This window comes from Lissotriton vulgaris, chromosome 2_1 (assembly GCF_964263255.1).
Source record: "Lissotriton vulgaris chromosome 2_1, aLisVul1.2, whole genome shotgun sequence".
Classification (NCBI taxonomy): Eukaryota; Metazoa; Chordata; class Amphibia; order Caudata; family Salamandridae; genus Lissotriton; species Lissotriton vulgaris.
Window position 1 is genome coordinate 1838664876 of NC_141687.1, and position 16853 is coordinate 1838681728.

At 44.7% G+C, this 16853-nt stretch overlaps 1 protein-coding gene across 1 annotated transcript in view; it reads right to left on the bottom strand.

Annotated features, from left to right (window-relative positions):
* Nucleotides 1-16853, bottom strand: part of TIPIN (TIMELESS interacting protein) — a 313598-nt gene that overhangs the window by 240380 nt on the left and 56365 nt on the right. Inside the window, exon 3 of the mRNA XM_086957990.1 lies at nt 15491-15593. Coding sequence (XP_086814116.1) covers nt 15491-15593 — 103 coding nt within the window. The remainder of the gene's footprint in view (nt 1-15490; nt 15594-16853) is intronic.

Here is a 16853-nt window from a genome sequence, read left to right on the forward strand (position 1 = left end):
CGACATCAATGACTTCAAGTGGACGGTCTTGTACACATTCCGATCTTCCAATCGAAACGTGGATATCGACAGAATGCTCCTCCAGAAAGAAGCATATCTCATTTTAAAATTCAAGAGTGCCCAAAACGGTCTTAACACTTTATCGGAAATCTCAAGGGTCTAGATATTCCAACTTAATGCTGCGGCAGACCACTCCCATCCGGGAGGCTCTGTTTGTCTCTTTCCTCCTCTTCTAAATTTTCCAAAGCTGTACATGTCTCGGTCACCTAATTATAAAAACGTCATTCTTTTAATATGTATTTCACTGTTCAACACACATGTTGGGCTAGAAACTACATATCCCATGATGCCCATTTTTTACCTGTGACTCATATACAGGTAAACACACCTGGCGCCCATCTTGGATTCGACAGAGATCGCCAGAACGCCTGAAGGCTGACACTAACTGAACACAGGTAGGCAATGCTCCCCAGCGCTGCTCTTAGATTCACTCACATTATTGTTCAAGGACGCGGTCTCATGCTTTTTCCGCCTCCTTTTCACAGCGGATGTCCCTTCCAATTAGATGTCATGACGGGACTCCCTTGACAATCATTTACGGAGCGCTAAGCCCGGTTGTTTGCTGATAGTAAGGTACGTCCTGTTTCCCATCTAATCGCAGTTAGTACTTCACACAAATATTTACTTAAAACTCTGACCTGTGGCCTCGCTTCTCTCTCTCAGCGCGAACAAGAGCCCTGGTCCAGCCTTCCCCCACATTGATTTACAAACGGTGACACAGCGCCGGCAGGCGGAATTTGCATATTCGCCTCGGACGGTACGTCCTTTTTGTTTTCATTTCAATTCTTGATTGTGTTTGGACAATAAAACATTAGTCTGACCACATAATGTTCATATTTGTAGGTGACCCTCATCTGATCCCCTGTTTTAGAAGCTTCACGCTGCACACTGAGAATTTATGTGCATTTCTTCAATTCCTACACTCTGGTAGGTTCCTTGCTGAGCGTCACTTTTAATGGGAGAAAGAACTCATATAGTTCTGATTTAATTCAATTCCGTTCTCTCTTGACAGACAGAACTTCACTTGTGCCCTGATGAGATTCCAGTAACTTTTGCACTGGAATCGAAACGCGTCGGCCAGTTAGGAAGGAGTTGTTTTGAGTCAATTCAAGGCAGTAGTTATTCTGCTACTGCAAAAAGTCACAAATTTACTTTGCCTCTTTCTTACTTCCCCCCTTTTTTTCTTCATTACTATGCTTGCTTTAATCATCATTCACAACCCGAAATGTTTCACTGTATGTTACACATGTTCATAATGGTTTTGTCTTGTCTTTGAATAATCACTTATTTTTGCTTACAAATGGTTTTTGCTTATTAGAACCAGGATTATATCCCCCCCTTTTTTTTCCTGAATGTATTTCATATTCAAATTGTAAATAATTTTTGTATCTATGTGTCTTTATGTGTGAAAACATGCTTAAACTTGATTAATTCCCAGATTGGTTCGGTATAAATAAAAATACCTTGTTGATCACGACTATTGGTGTGCTCAACTTTTCCGCAAATGTGGTTTAAAATATAGGTGTGAGAGGCAACTTTTTGGTGTTCAGAATATAATAGGGTCCAGCCTCTTCACCTGTCCATAAGGGCCTGGCTCCTCTCTTTTCCCTCATAACTTAATTAAAGGCAAGACCTATTGCATTTTTAATGCTGGTTTAAAAAGCCCTCATGGATGAATTTAGACATAATTACCTTGACAGAGATTCGGCTTGGTGACCAATAAAGACATGCGTGTGCGACTGCGCTGCAGTGGGAGAGAGAGAGGCGGAGGGGTGCACCCACAAGTGGTGCACGTGCGCGGGAGAGAGCAGTCTGCTCTTTTTCGAAGCACACACGCGTGCTTGTGGTGTGCCAGTGCACACTCCCGCAAACTGTATGCCGTCACAAGTACGAGTATGTGCTTCGAAAAAGAGCTGTACGACAGCTAAAGCTCTCCTATGCAGTGCATGTGCGCTGCGTAGGCGATACCTAAAATTTTTTAATGAGTTAAAAATAAACAGCCATTTGTGCCAACGTTTTCACCTGTAACTTCTAAGTATGACAGATTTTTTAAAGCAACATACAGTTACATCCGCTAGACCCTTCTGGTTGTAGGAATATATAGAACTTGTAGGTTCACCAAGAACGCGAGGAACCCAGAGCCAATAACTGAGCAGTATCTTGCAATGGTCTTTGATTGTGTCCATAGTATATAGCAATTCATCTTGTATAATATAAAGAGTAAAAAATAAATATCAAAGACACCTATGCATTTCCGAAATGGGAACAAAATATAGATTTTAGAAACAGTAGCTATTTGCACATCTTTGAAATTGTGGGTGCCCATACTAGCATGTGAATTATAAGACATTTTTCAAAGTGACTTCTTTTTTGCACATTGTCTTACATTTGGAAGGCAGAAATGCTTCGAAAGTCAATGGGTAACAACAGTTGCTCTACAATTCTGTGTTCCCCCAAGTCTCCCAATAAAAATGGTACCTCGCTTGTGTGGATAGGCCAAGTGGCCGCAACAGGAAACGGCCCAAAACACAACGTGGACACTTCACATTTTTACAGTGAAAACAGAACCTTTTTGTGCAAAGTGCCTAGCTGTGGATTTTGAAGCCTAGCTCAGCCGTCACCGAGGTAAACCTAGCAAACGTATACATTTTTAAAAACTAGATACCCAGAGGAATCCAAGATGGGGTGACATGAGTGGCTCTCACCCGGTGCTGTTACCCAGAATCCCTTGCAAACCTCAAACTTTGTCAAAACAAATTTTCCTCAAGTTCTGAATCTGTGTAGATCAACAAAATTCCACCCACCCGCATTCCCCAAAGTCTTCCGATAAAAATGGTACTTCACTTGTGTGGGTAGGTCTAGTGCCCGCGACAAGAACTGCCCAAACCGCAACGTGGACAAACCATATTTTTACAGTGAAAACTGAAACTTTTTTTGTAAAGTGACTAGCTGTAAATTTTGAACCTTAGCTCTGCCGGCACCTAGGAAAACTGGCAAACCTATACATTTTTAAAACTAGACCCCCAGGGAAATCCAGGAGAGGGTAACTTGTATGGCTCTCACCAGGTTCTGTTACCCAGAATCCCTTGCAAACCTCAAACTTTGTCCAAAAAAAACATTTTCCCCACATTTCTGGGATGGAAAGTTCTGGAATCTGCGTGGCTCCCCAAACTTCCACCCACCACCCATTCTCCAAAGTCTCCCAATAAAATGGTACCTCACTCATGTAGGTGGGTCAAGTACCCACAACAGGCGAGGGCCCAAAACGAATAGTGGAGACTTCAAAATTACCTATCGTAAAACAATCTGGTTTGGCACCTAGGAAAACCTACCTAAGCCACACATTTCTGAAAACTAGACACCCTGGGGAGTCCAGGGACGTATGGCTTGTGTGGATCCCCCAATGTTTCCCCTACCCAGAATCCCCTGCAAACCTCAAATTTAGCTGGAAAAAATCAAATTCTTCTCAAATTTGTATGCGGGAAAGTTGTGGGATCACAGGGCTGACACAAATTTCTTACCACCCAGTGTTCTCCCAATAAAAATGGTACCTCACTTGTGTGAGCGGGTCAAGTATCCGCGACAGGCAAGGGCCCAAAATGTGAACAAAAGTCCTGTGCACACGTTTGTGTTCATTCTCCTTGTTTCTGGATGTAGAGACAACGTTCGGCATGGACGGGTGCTTCCGTGGCCTCATGGAGATCTTAGTTTCTGTTAAGCGGCATAGAGCATACTGTGATGTTGTTACGGATGTCGTCCAACATCACAGGAGAATGTTTTTGATTTCCCAACCCTCGCTTTCACAAAATCCTTAATCTACTACCCAATTTGGACGCTACCGGTTCGGAATTATCACCGGTACACCGCTACCACAGACCTTATACACAAACTGACAGCCCTGAAGAGTCATAACTCACCACGTTGTGACTAAACACGTGTCGGCTGGTTTGTTTCTCTGTCTGTACTGATCGAGATTAATCTATAAATCTATTTGCTTGAAAACTGGAGATATCATCCGTCATTATTTCTTCAAAAAAAATGTTGTTTTAATAATTTTGGCTTTGACATTAAAAGCTGCTATACACAAACGTGTGCATAGGACTTTTGTTCATATTGTTCGTGTGGGTCTTGACCCAAACTTTGGCAGGCGTTGTTTTGTTAGGGTTTGTTCCCCCTGACCTGCTTGCACCGTGCATTCACTGGCTATGATAGAGACTTATACGCACATGCTTGAGCGCCATCACTTCCTGCAATTAATCTAAAGGGCCCAAAATGTATTTTGAGGGTTTGCAGGGGATTCTGGGTAGGAAAACGTTGGGGGATCCACGCAAGCCATACCTCACTGGACTCCCCAGGGTGTCTAGTTTTAAGAAATGTGTGGTTTTGGTAGGTTTCCCTAGATGGCCGGAAGCCCAGGGCCAAAAATCGTGGTGGCCCCCCGCAAAACCAGGTCGTTTTATGATAGAGGGCATCTGGTTTTTTTGGTCCCGTGCTCAGCAGCCATCTAGGGAAACTTACCAAATCCACACATTTCTGAAATCTAGACACCAGGGAGAGTCCAGTGAGGTGTGACTTGCGTGGATCTCCCAAAGTTTTCCTATCCAGAAACCTCTGCAAACCTCAAATTTAGCTGGAAAAAAATATCACATTTTACCCACATTTCTGGGTGGAAAAGTTGTGGTATCACATGGCTGGCATAAATTATGTAACGCCCTGTTTTCCCCCAGGTCTCCCGATACAAATGGTACCTCAATCGTGTGGGTGGGCCAAGTACCCACGACAGGCAAGGGCCCAAAACCTATTGTGGCGACATCTAAATTACCCATCACAAAACGACCTGGATTTGGGCTATTTCCTGTTGCACCCACTGTGCCTACCCTCACAAGTGAGGTACCATTTTTATTGGAAGACCTGGGGGAACACTGGGTGGTAGGATATTTGTGGTGGCCTCGTGATCCCACAACTTTTTCACACAGAAAAGTGAAGGAAATGTGATTATTTTTCACAAAAATGTAAGGTTTGCAGGGGAATCTGGGGGGGAAAATGTTGGAAGATCCACACCTTCCTGGACTTCCCTGGGGAGCCAAGTGAGGTTATTTTACTCAGGAGAACAAGGGGAATGCAGGGTAGTAGGACATTTGTGCCGGCATAGTGATCCCACACAAAAATGTCTGAAAAGGTGATTTTTTTTCAGCTAAATTTGAGGTTTGCAGGGTATTCTGGGTAGGGAAACTTCAGGGGATCCACGCAAGTCTCACCTCCCTGGACTCTCCCAGGTGTCTAGTTTTCAGAAATGTGTGGGTTTGATAAGTTTCCCTAGATGGCCGCCGAGCACGGGATCAAAAACGCAGAAGCCACCTATCAGAAAACGACCGAGTTTTGCAAAGGGGTACCTGCGTTATAGTTACTGGGTTTGGCGGTCATTTAGGGGACCAAAAAAATCAAATTTTCCTTACATTTCTGTGAGGGAAATTTGTGGGATCACCGGTCTGACACAAATTTACTACCACCCAGCTTTCCCCCAGGTCTCCCGATAAAAGTAGTACTTCATTTGTGTGGGTGGGCCAAGTACCCGTGGCAGGGAAGGGCCCAAAACTTATTGTGAAGGCATCAAAATTATCTATCACAAAACAACCTGGTTTTGCAAGGGGGCCACCTGCAATTTTGGTCCCTGGCCCGACTGCCATCTAGAAACACCTACAAAACCCGGACATTTCTGAAAAATAGACACCCGGAGGAGTACAGGGGGGTATGGCTTGAGTGGATACCCCAATGTTTTCCTACCCAGAATCCCCTGCAAACCTCAAATTTAACTATGAAAAAAATCCCATTTTCCTCACATTTCTGACTGGAAACAATGCACCAGCAAAAATGTCCTACCACCCAGCGTTCCCCTTGGTCTCCAGAGTACTATGATACCTCACTTGTGTGGGTGGGCCAAGGGCCCGCGACTGGGAAGGGCCAAAAACATAGGGATGGTGGGTATAGCACCAAGATCTCTAAGCGCTATATTTTTTTAAAATACGAACCTAGGCAATTCTGCATTAGACACCCACACAAGTGAGGTATCATTTTTATCAGTAGACCGACGGGAACGCTGGGTTTTAGGACATTTTAACTGGCGCAGTTACCCCACACCGAAATGTAAGGAATATGCGATTTGAATAGCAAAATTTGAGATTTGCAGGAGATTTCGGGTAGGAAAATGTTGGGTAATGCATGCAAGTCACACAGGTCTGGACTCCCCTGGGTGTCGAGTTTTCAGAAATGTCTGGGTTTGGTAAGTTTCCCTAGATGGCCGCTGAGCCCAAGATCAAAAACGCAGGTGACTCCCTCACAAAACAAGGTCTTTTTGTAATCGATAATTTTGAAGTGTCCACAGTACATTTTGGGCACTTGCCTGTCGCAGGTACTTAGCCCACCCACGCAGTGGATTTTGGGTAGGAAAAAGTTGGGGAATCCACGTATGTCATACTTCCCTGGACTCCCCCGTGTATCTAGTTTTCAGAACTGTCTAGAATTGGTAGGCTTCTCTAGATGGCCGCCGAGCCCAAGATCAAAAACGCAGGTGACTCCCTCACAAAACAAGGTCTTTTTGTTATTGATAATTTTGAAGTCTCCACAGTACATTTTGGGATGTTTCCTGTCACGGGCACTAGGCCTAACCACACAAGTTATGTAATGTAAATGTAAGTGTATAGGCATTTACCATTTTTATCGGGAGAATTTAGGCAATGCTGGGTTGGTGGAAGTTTGTTGCTCCCCTTAGATTCCAGAACTTTCCATCATCACCAAAATGTGAGAAAAATGTGTTTTTATTCCCAAAATGTTACGTTTGCAAGGGATTCTGGGTAACAGAACCTGGTGAGAGCCACACAAGTCGCTCCATCCTGAATTTCATTGGATGTCTAGTTTTTAAAAATGTATAGGTTTGCTAGGTTTCCTTAGGTGCCGGCAGAGGTAGGGTCCAAAATCCACAGCTAGGCAAAATGCAAACAAGCATTTGCAATGCAATAGGTCTCGCATTCACGCAAGTTTGAGCTATTGGCATTGTAAATGACAATGCCTTTTATTTTTGTTTTAAAAAACAAAACATAAATAAAAGACATTGTCATTTACAATGCCAATAGCTCAAACTTGTGTGAATGCGAGACCTATTGCATTGCAAATGCTTGTTTATTAAGCTAGCATTGTAGCCGAGGCGCCTTAATTCGAGTATGTTAAAGCCTTCTCTTCACTTAGTTACTGCATTTAAATAAATAAATTGAACTGTCAATTCGCTCTGTTCATGATGTTACAGTAACGCTTCGTAAAACAAATAATTTCCCTTCACTTACTAAAATGAGCCTTGTATTGTCTTCAGGGAAAAGCATATCAGGCACATTATGTTCCTGAAAAAAGACATGGTTACTTTGTAGTTAATGCATTTTGAGAGCATTGTTCGCTGTGTATAGTATAAAAACTAACAAACTTTAACTCACTGCTTCTCAATGTTGTCGGTTGAATTTTGTGAGCAGGCTCTCAGTTTAGTAAATCTTCTTGTTCCTGTAACACAACTACAAATGTGATATAGTCGCTGCTTTTTGAAGTAATGAAAAACTGTTATTTTTTGTCTCTATGTGCGAAGTACGACTCACATATCTTTACTTGTTCCAGACAGCGTTAGCGTCTTCTCGAATCGTGCTTCTCTGAAAAGGAGGAGCTGGTCTTACGTCATTATAAAGACTCGGGGGCTGCCGCAGTGACTTGTGGTTAACATATGCTTTCCGGTTTTCATACATCATGAGCTATTTCAGGTGTTTTGCAGCCATGCCTTGAAATTCTGTGAAGAACATATCCCGGTGGGCGGGCCAAAAGCGGACAGGGTGGTAACCAGGAGGGACTAAAAACCCTCCTGGACAATCATAACACCCAGTTTTGCATAATTGGTGACGCAAAATGACGCGCACCAATGTACAACATGGGAGGAGCAGAAAGCGAGCTGCGGAAATCGTATCGATTCCAAGAAGCCCTCGCAAAGTGAGAGCAGCGCATGCGCACTGCTAACGCCAGGCGAGAGCTAAAAAGTGAAGGAATACTTGTAGAGAGCTGTGTGGGGAATATTTCTGAAATTGCTTCGGATAAGGCCTCATCAAAATTCTAGTTTGCTTTTCGAAGACATTAAAGAAGAGCTTGGGAGAGAAATAAAGATAGGTGCTGATGTTAACAGCTTGAGTAATTTGTATTAGACTCCAGAGAGACTCAAAGAGAAAAAACTGTCTTTATGGCCTTCATCACAGGACTCAAAGCGACGAAGGCAAATCTGACACCCGAACAGATGATAGTGTTTTGGGAATGCCACCTCCTAAAAGATGTACATTCAGTATCCCCAGGGCCACTAGAATTATGGTATTCTGCGACGATTTTTGCATAATTATGGATTGCAGCAATTGCTGCAAAATCTGCAGATTTTAACAACAAAAAAAAATTTGTTTCTAGCTCAAACGGATCAAAAATCACAAAAAATAGCGTGACTTGGGTTCCTGCGCACCATAAGGCTTTTTGCAAAGGTTGACTGGTCATCTCTGAGTTGCTTATTGCTGTATTTGGATATTAAATTGGAATTTATAAGACAAACTCTTTCCCCAGACACTGTTACCAGGTGTAAAAATGTCAAAGTATTGAAATTATCACAAAATGTGCCCCGGTATGCCACATAATTTGCCTTTTCTTGTTGAATAATTTAGTCAATCCTGCTGCATAATTTGGTCCTCCTCTGCGGCATAACGCCAGTGGCACTGAGAATCTGTAGATCAGATTTGTGAAGTCATCCAGGTATCCTTTTATCCAAGGTCTTAAGCCTCCCAGAGCAAACAGGGATGCTAGCGCTACAGGGGTGCTGGAGGTACTCCTTCCCAAAGGTATAACAATACCTACAGGATTTGCTGCGAGAAAGGACATATTGATATATTCTGAAACTGTACACTGCCATTGGACTACACATGGCATATTAGAGCAAATCACTGCATAGTGGGGGACAAATTATGACCTGATTCTTTTAGCTTTCTGTGGTTTCTGAAAACATCTTGCCTGAGGGTGATGACCATTGGATAGGGTCACTTGCTTTCCGAAAGGGCACCAAGGATATCGATCTACGCTGACGATATTTTGTTATATCTCCAGGATTTGGAGGCGGATCACACGGCTATCTACAAGATCTTTGACAGCTTTGCAGAAGTCTCAGGCCTGGCTATAAACCCAGACAAGTTGAACGGCTTCTACTTCCGGGATGTACCAAGCCCAGGCTCCATCCCCTTTGGGGCCCACCTTATTCCGGTGGCTCCGACCACCTTTAAATACCTGGGGATCTAGGTATATAGGAAGCAAGAGGACCAGATAGATGGGAACATTAAACGAGCAATCACTCGTCTACGCAACTCTGTAGGGTTCTGGACGGAGCTACCTTTATCAGTTATGGGTAGGATTGCGCTTTCCAAAAGGGTAATGCTGCCTCGTATATTGTATTATTTTGTTAACCTCTGTAATACTGCCACAGTCAATCTTTGATACACTCAATACACTCTTAATTACCTTAATATGGGGGGTAGGGAAGCGACGGATAGGACTTTGGAAGCTGCAGCTAGGGACTAAGGCAGGGGGACTGGGGGCCCCAGACTTTAAAGGATATTATTATGCCAGTCAGCTCCAATGGCTCTCCTACTGGACGGCAGGACGGAATCTTTACGAAATAGACTACTCGCCAGAGAGACTGAGCCGGGGAGAATTGCCCGCCTTGTTGCTCCCGCGGGGCCGCATTCCCGCGGATTGCCACCCGCTCCTCCGTACGGCGCTGGTATGCTGGCGGAAAGACCTAACATATACGTCCGCGACAGTAGCGTACGCGGCAAATATCCCTCTGTTGGGACTTTCAACACCACAAGGTAGGCTTACCGCTAGAGTGTTGCGCCCCTGGTAGGAGGCCGGTGTGACGACAGTGGGCGCCTTTTTCGGAGATGACAACCTACTTGATCATGACGCCTTCTTGCAAGCCACCGGCGCCCCCCCCCCCCGATTGTATTTACAGCACGCCACAATTACACATTATATACAACACAGATGGGCACCGCAACGACACCAACCCCCTCATCACGAGTTGGTCCACTTATTGTTCTACATGGGCGAGGGAGGACACCTAGTACGTTGGCTACATACGGGCATCAGGGCACACGTTGCAATCCCGACCACGGCCCTTATGCACACTTGGGTTCAAGACACGGCCAGAGTACTGACAGAGAAGGAGTGGGTCACAGTCCTAGAACAGCCCAGACGAGTATCACGCAACGTAAAATTCCGGTTCATACAAGTGATGGTTCTGCACAGAGCATACCTGACTCCCTAACTATTACATAAAATGTTTCCGGACTCCCCCCACAAATGTCCGCGTTGCGGAAAAGACGAGGCTGGGTTCCTCCACATGATCTGGTCTTGTATGCGACTTCGAGAGTACTGGTCGGAGGTGTGCCAGACACTACGGTCGGTCACGAGCCTGCCGGTACCGGAAGAAGCAATGCCCTACCTCCTGGGGCTGCGTAGACTACCTAAGCCACTGAAAGCCCAACTGAAATTACTGGACCTAGCGCTCCTACTGGCAATTAGGGTTATCACGATGAGGTGGAAATCCCCCAGATCACCGGGAACACATATATGGCGGGCAGAGGTGCTGAAGTGGTGGCGGGCTGAGGGAGCAGCGCTAAGGAGGGAAGAAGCACGGGGCCACCGGAAATACCCCATCTCCCAAGAATGGGAAGTTATACTACTAGCGTTTGAAGACATAGACCCAACCCAGGCACCAGCACCGAGTCATGAGTCGCAGGGCTGAGATGGAGAGGACAGAGGTGGCCTTCTGGGGATCTGAAAGTTCACGGATGCCCGTACACTACACAAAGCCACAGTACACACTACAGTACACAAGAGCCAGAGTAGACCGAGCTTAGAAGTAAGAGATACCTAGGCGACCAGGAGACGGGAGGGAGGGATAGACATGGGGGAGGGAAGGGGGAGAACGAGATAGTTTAATTTCTTTTCTTTGGTTAATCCCACAAGCGGGTGACGGTAAACATAGGCATGTAATTGCGTTACAATATTGAATGTACAGTGATATTGAAACTCCACTGGATGCATGCCAAGGTATAAGCCTGCAGAGATGGGAAGATATGTATTGGGGAGAAAACAAAAACGACAGCTGTTGTACTGTAAGTTTTAAATGCAATGCCATATCTAATGTCATACAGCTGTGAATAAAGTTTAAAAAAAAAAAAAAGAGATAAATACTCTGCTATGTTGAGCCTAGATGTGACTAAAACGTCTCATGCTAGTGGATGAAAGAGGCTGGATGAGGAAAGCAAATGGCTGCCATGTTAGTGAATTGGCATTCATGGACCAACATACATGGCAACTAACTTGATTCTGTTGGCAGACTCTAAAATGTTATCTTTAACCCACCTAATATTGCTTCCATTTCAGTGCAAGTCAATGGAGAAAGTAACACTCCCTCTCCCCCTACAACACACATACACACACACACACTAGCCCTGAATAATTTTATCACACCCTCCCCCTTTCCAAACGTTGACACATAACACAATGGCAATTTTGGTTGAAATGAGGAAGGCTTGAACAGAGCCAGCGGCGCGTTACACCTCAGATATATCCTCTTTATTTGAGTGAACTACTGAACGGCTCTCAGGGGAGGGTTACTCCCTCCCTCTGCGCCCGGGGGGGGGGGGCGCGAGGATGAGCTGAGAAAGCGCAGAACACCACCGCTCGCCTTCCGCGGGCCGGAAGAGTCCCAGCTGCTTGAAGCGCTGCGCGTGCAGACACCTCACCAGATGCACACGATGTGTGTACAAGTCTAGCCTGGAAACGGTTAGAGTATTTTAACCCAGTGTTTACTTGAGACCCTGTTTTATTTGTAGAACCTAGCGCTGTAAAAACAAGAACACATTCATTTGTGAAAAACGCAGGGAGATTAAGCGATTTGCCCAGAATCACAGGTTGTTAAGTTGCGCCGAGCCTCACACCTGGTTCCCCGATGTCTGCAACTCTGGTCGTTATGCCACATCCTCTGCCGGTGTCACAGTTAGCCAGGAGTGGCGGCTGCTTCCCTGGGTTTCCCTAAGGTAAGGGTACCTACTCAGTTGTTTCGCTGTAAAATAGATTTTTTTTAAAGCAGAAGCCCGCAAGTGATGTGCGCACACGCGTCACAGCGAGCCCTGGTTTCAATCATTGCGCCTGTGTTTGGGATGATAATTGAAACCACATGGGCTATTGGTGTCTACACCAATAGTCCGTGGGCGAAGCAACGCGCCTGTCTTTGGCCTATTGCATGCTAGCTTTAAAACAAACATGCACACAAAAGCCAACAACGCGCAACAGAAGGAAAGGCACACGCTTGTGGTTGTGCTATTCCTAGGTCAGCCTCAAAACCCCGTTTTTCACCTACTATTGTCTCACTCTGCACGAGCACTGCTGCGTAGTGCAACTGTAGGCGTGAGACCTAAAAAAACATTTGACTCTCTGGAGTGGCCTTTCCTGAGATCGACGTTAAGAAAAATGGGCTTTCCCTGCACCCTCGTCTCCTCCATTATGCTTCTTTATACGCAACCAATGGCCTGCTTGTGGGTGAATGGCTTGCTTACCGAGCAGTTCCCTATTTCCAGGGGTACCAGGCTGGGGGGCCCACTGTACCCTCTCTTATTTATAATTGCTCTTATTTTTAATTGCTCTGGTCTATCACCCTCCAGGTAAAGCAAGTACACCACAGCCTTCAACTTACACATGGCCCCCTCCTAGCCTCACTTTATGCGGACTACATATTAATATTTGTTCGTCACCCCACTGACAACCTCCCACCACTGATTCAAGAAATTGTCCGCTTTGGCAACCTGTCAGGCCGTCACAAACGGAGCTAAATCCAATCTATTCCAGATGACAGAGAATGCACACACCACGAACTTCGAGTACCCCATCATGGACCACAGACTCAACTAAATATCTAGGTATCCACATACATTTAGATGAAGAGCAAGTCCTTTGGCTAAACTACAGCCCTAGTTAAAAAGAATTTACCCTTAGGATTCTTAATTACATGTACTCATTCGCTTCACACATTCACATATCAAACTACTGGAGCAACTCCAATGGCCGGGAATATGAAGATATATCAAAGTTTATTCTTTACAAAAGCATATAATATTTAAAAATGATCCGTTGATCACAGTCAGTACAGTACAATACACTTTAAAAAATAGTGCTGAAAGCACTGTTATAAAACAATAAAAAATCAATACATCACAGAAAAACATGAATAGCAGAGAATTATCACATAGTATTACAATATACTAAACGGAAGGAAACCTACAACAGGCAACAACAATGTACCCTTACTGCGTTAATCTGTTGGTGACTAGGAACATTGCATGAGACAAAAACTCTGTTGCTATGCCAATTGTCCTGCTACAGATTTAACTGGTGTGTTTGCGTCGACGCGTTTCGGCGGAACTAAAAGTTTATTTCCACCATCTTCAGGATAATTTTATAAAGAGATCCTTCGGCTTTGTCTTCCATAAATGTATCTTGGTGCAATATCTTGAACACAGATTCCTCGTAGTGTTTTATTCTGACAGTATTCCAAATGTCTTTTAAGTTTCAAGTGGTTGTCTTTATTTAAAATATCTTCTCACAGACGTTATTTTATTCTCATTTGGTCAGCTAGTTCTTGGACTACAGCCCTGCCGTTGACCGAATGTTGACTCTAAATCGGCCTCCCGCTCTCCATGGCCGAACCAGTAGCAATAATCAAAATGGTAAGGTTCCCTCACTTTTTGTATTTGTTTTCAAATAGCTCTATCTCTCTCCCCACACACATTTTCAAAATTGTGCGCAGCCTCCTCCTATGGCTAGAATGGGCTGGACGTAAACCCTGCATTAAGTGGGACACCATGACGCTCGCCTACGAGCGCAGCGTTTTCAGGGTCCTGGATCTCTTTCTTTATTACTTTGCTGCGCAGTGCCAGTATGCTCACCGCTGGTATAATTCTGATGCCTGCATCCCATATTTCTCACTTGAGAGGGACCAGGCTGGGCAAATGTCACTCATCAATATTGCCGAAGGGAATTCCCATGGACTCAACCGACATGCAGACTCTCTCCACCCCTTGCCTGTCCTAGCTTCCCACTCTGGGAGGTGATATCCTCTACTCCCTGTCATCCCACGGGCGGACAACCCATGACTTCTCCTCACAAGTGAAAATCGAGTCCAGCAAATTCCAGCCCGGTATGGCCTTCACACTCGAAGGGATGTTCCCAGATGGCCATGCTCTTTCCCATACCAACAGAATGCCACCTACATGCATCATTTTATACTTCGCACACTCCATAATATCCTGTGTTCTTGCATATCGACATACCCACTGCCCCCAGATGAGTTTTCACCCTTCTCGCTTGTTATCACTGACGGACACAGTGATCACTTAGTTTCCAGACTGTACCACACATGCCTGGCCTTAAAACCAGACTCCACTACATGAGTCGGAGCGGCCTGGATAGTAGACCTGGGCTATTCGATTCCAGGCAAGCTCAGGGCATTCTGCTGCTCTCAAACCAAGTTAGTGTACATCAACCACCGACATAAGCTTCTACATTTTAAGTTACTGCACACATTGTACATTTCCCCAAAAGACATTGCCAAATTCGACCCCACACACTCGACTCAGTGCCTCAAGTGCCAAGCCCCCACACTGTCTCCGATTTTGCCCAACTCAAGTGGACGTGCCCCCTAATTGGTCGCTACTGGGCCTCAGTTTTCTCATTTCTCTCTACAATGGTAGATCACTCAATACAGCCTAACCCCACAATGGCTCTCCCGGGTTATACCCACAACATCCCTAAATCTACTCGCAGATTTATATCTGCGGCATCACAACTTGTCTAACGGTAGCCTGCTGTTCACTGGGGCACCAGGCACCTCCCCACAGATTCCACCTGGCTCAAATCCATGTCCTACTGCAATAGTCAGCAAGGACTACGCACGGCTACAACACCTAGATCTAGACCTAAAGACGTCTAGCAACCTCTTTGGGATTATCTCCTCTCCTTGGAGTCGGCCAATAAGGGCTGAATTATCCCCATTGGTGCCATCTAATGGGGTGCTCCACACATCCCCACGCAACGTAGACATTCCCCAACTCCCCCCCTGCACAATTCCAATAAGGATCCTCCCTCCTCTACCCTACTTAGACTATAACAATATAAGTTCAAATTAACTGTTATGACGGGCCATGTACGGAGCCTATGATGCTTTGCTTGCTCAGAAATGTATGTCTTTGCACGTTTGTATTCACTGGCAAAATTGAATAAAGTTTTGTTTTAAATCATACACTGCTAGAACTACCTGTCAGCATCCAGTTTTGGTATGTTTCGCTTCACTTTCTTCCTGGCTGGCTGGGGTAGTTCTTCTGCTTTGGGAGACCCTTGGTTTCCATCCCAGTCGTCCACTAAAAAGACAATGCAGGAGAACTATTTAACAGGGGACATCATAACTGGTACACCTCAATTTCAGTACACTGTTTGAAAATGCACAATTTGAATTTACATAAAATAAGTGGAACAGGGTTAGTTTACCAGCAGGGATAAAAGTTATACTCACTAAGTGGTCTTTACTGCTGAGGTTAGAGTAATTACTCAGGAGGACCAGAAAACCAGAAAGACCAGAAAACAGGCATTTGCAATGCAATAGGTCTCAGTTTAGTTGAAGCTATTGGCATTACTTTTTTTTTCTTTTTAAAAATATTTTTATTAAACCAGCTCAGAATAACTTAGTCATCACATTCCAAGTTATTTGTACAAAGCATAACATTGTTATCGACAGCACACCTGCTATAACAACCCTCTCTTTGAGTCCCTAATGAACTCTCGGAGTGTTCTAGTCTAATCTGGAGTAGTCCCCCCTCCCATCCCTTTTCTCTAACTAATACCCATGGTATTTCTGCCACTGTCTCCAGATTTTATCCCACTTGAGTTGACAGCCCCCGACTTTGTAAATCACTTTCTCCGCACTGGCACATCAATCCATGTCAGATTTCCATTTACACACTTCTGGTATCTGTCTTGCCCCCCCCCCCCCCATTTTTGGGCTATATTTAGTTTTGCCAACATCGCAGCCACTCTCAGCCAAATAGTTGCGTATTTTGGCCATTTCTCTTCCCCGGTTACACACAAAAGCACTCAGCTGGAGTCATTTGGAATGTTTATCCCTGTGACTTTTGACATGAGTTTTCCCACTCCTTTCCAGTATTCCTGTACAAATTTACACTCCCACAAAATATGAAAAAAAGGTACCAATTTCTCCACATTCCCTAACAAAGCTATTGGCATGGTTAATGCCAATGCCTTTTATTTAGATTTTAAAAACAAAAACAAAAATAAAAGGCATTGTCATTTACAATGTCAATAGCTCAAACGTGTGTAAATGCGAGACCTATTGCATTGCAAATGCTTGTTTGTCTTTTGATTACTCCCAGGAGCACCAGTCAATTACTGGTCTTGTTATGCCATTCTGTTTATGGGTTATTTTGTGAAACTTTAAAAAAAAAAAATATTTGTTTCCTGCTTGTGCGTGTGACGCCTGCCGCTGCTTGTTTTTAGGGCAAGCCAACAGCAGCGCATGCGCTGGCGAGACTTTTAGTAAGGGCTTCAGAAAATGCTACCACTGTGGCCTACAGCTTGCGTGCGCGGGCTCGTGTTTAGGAGCAGAG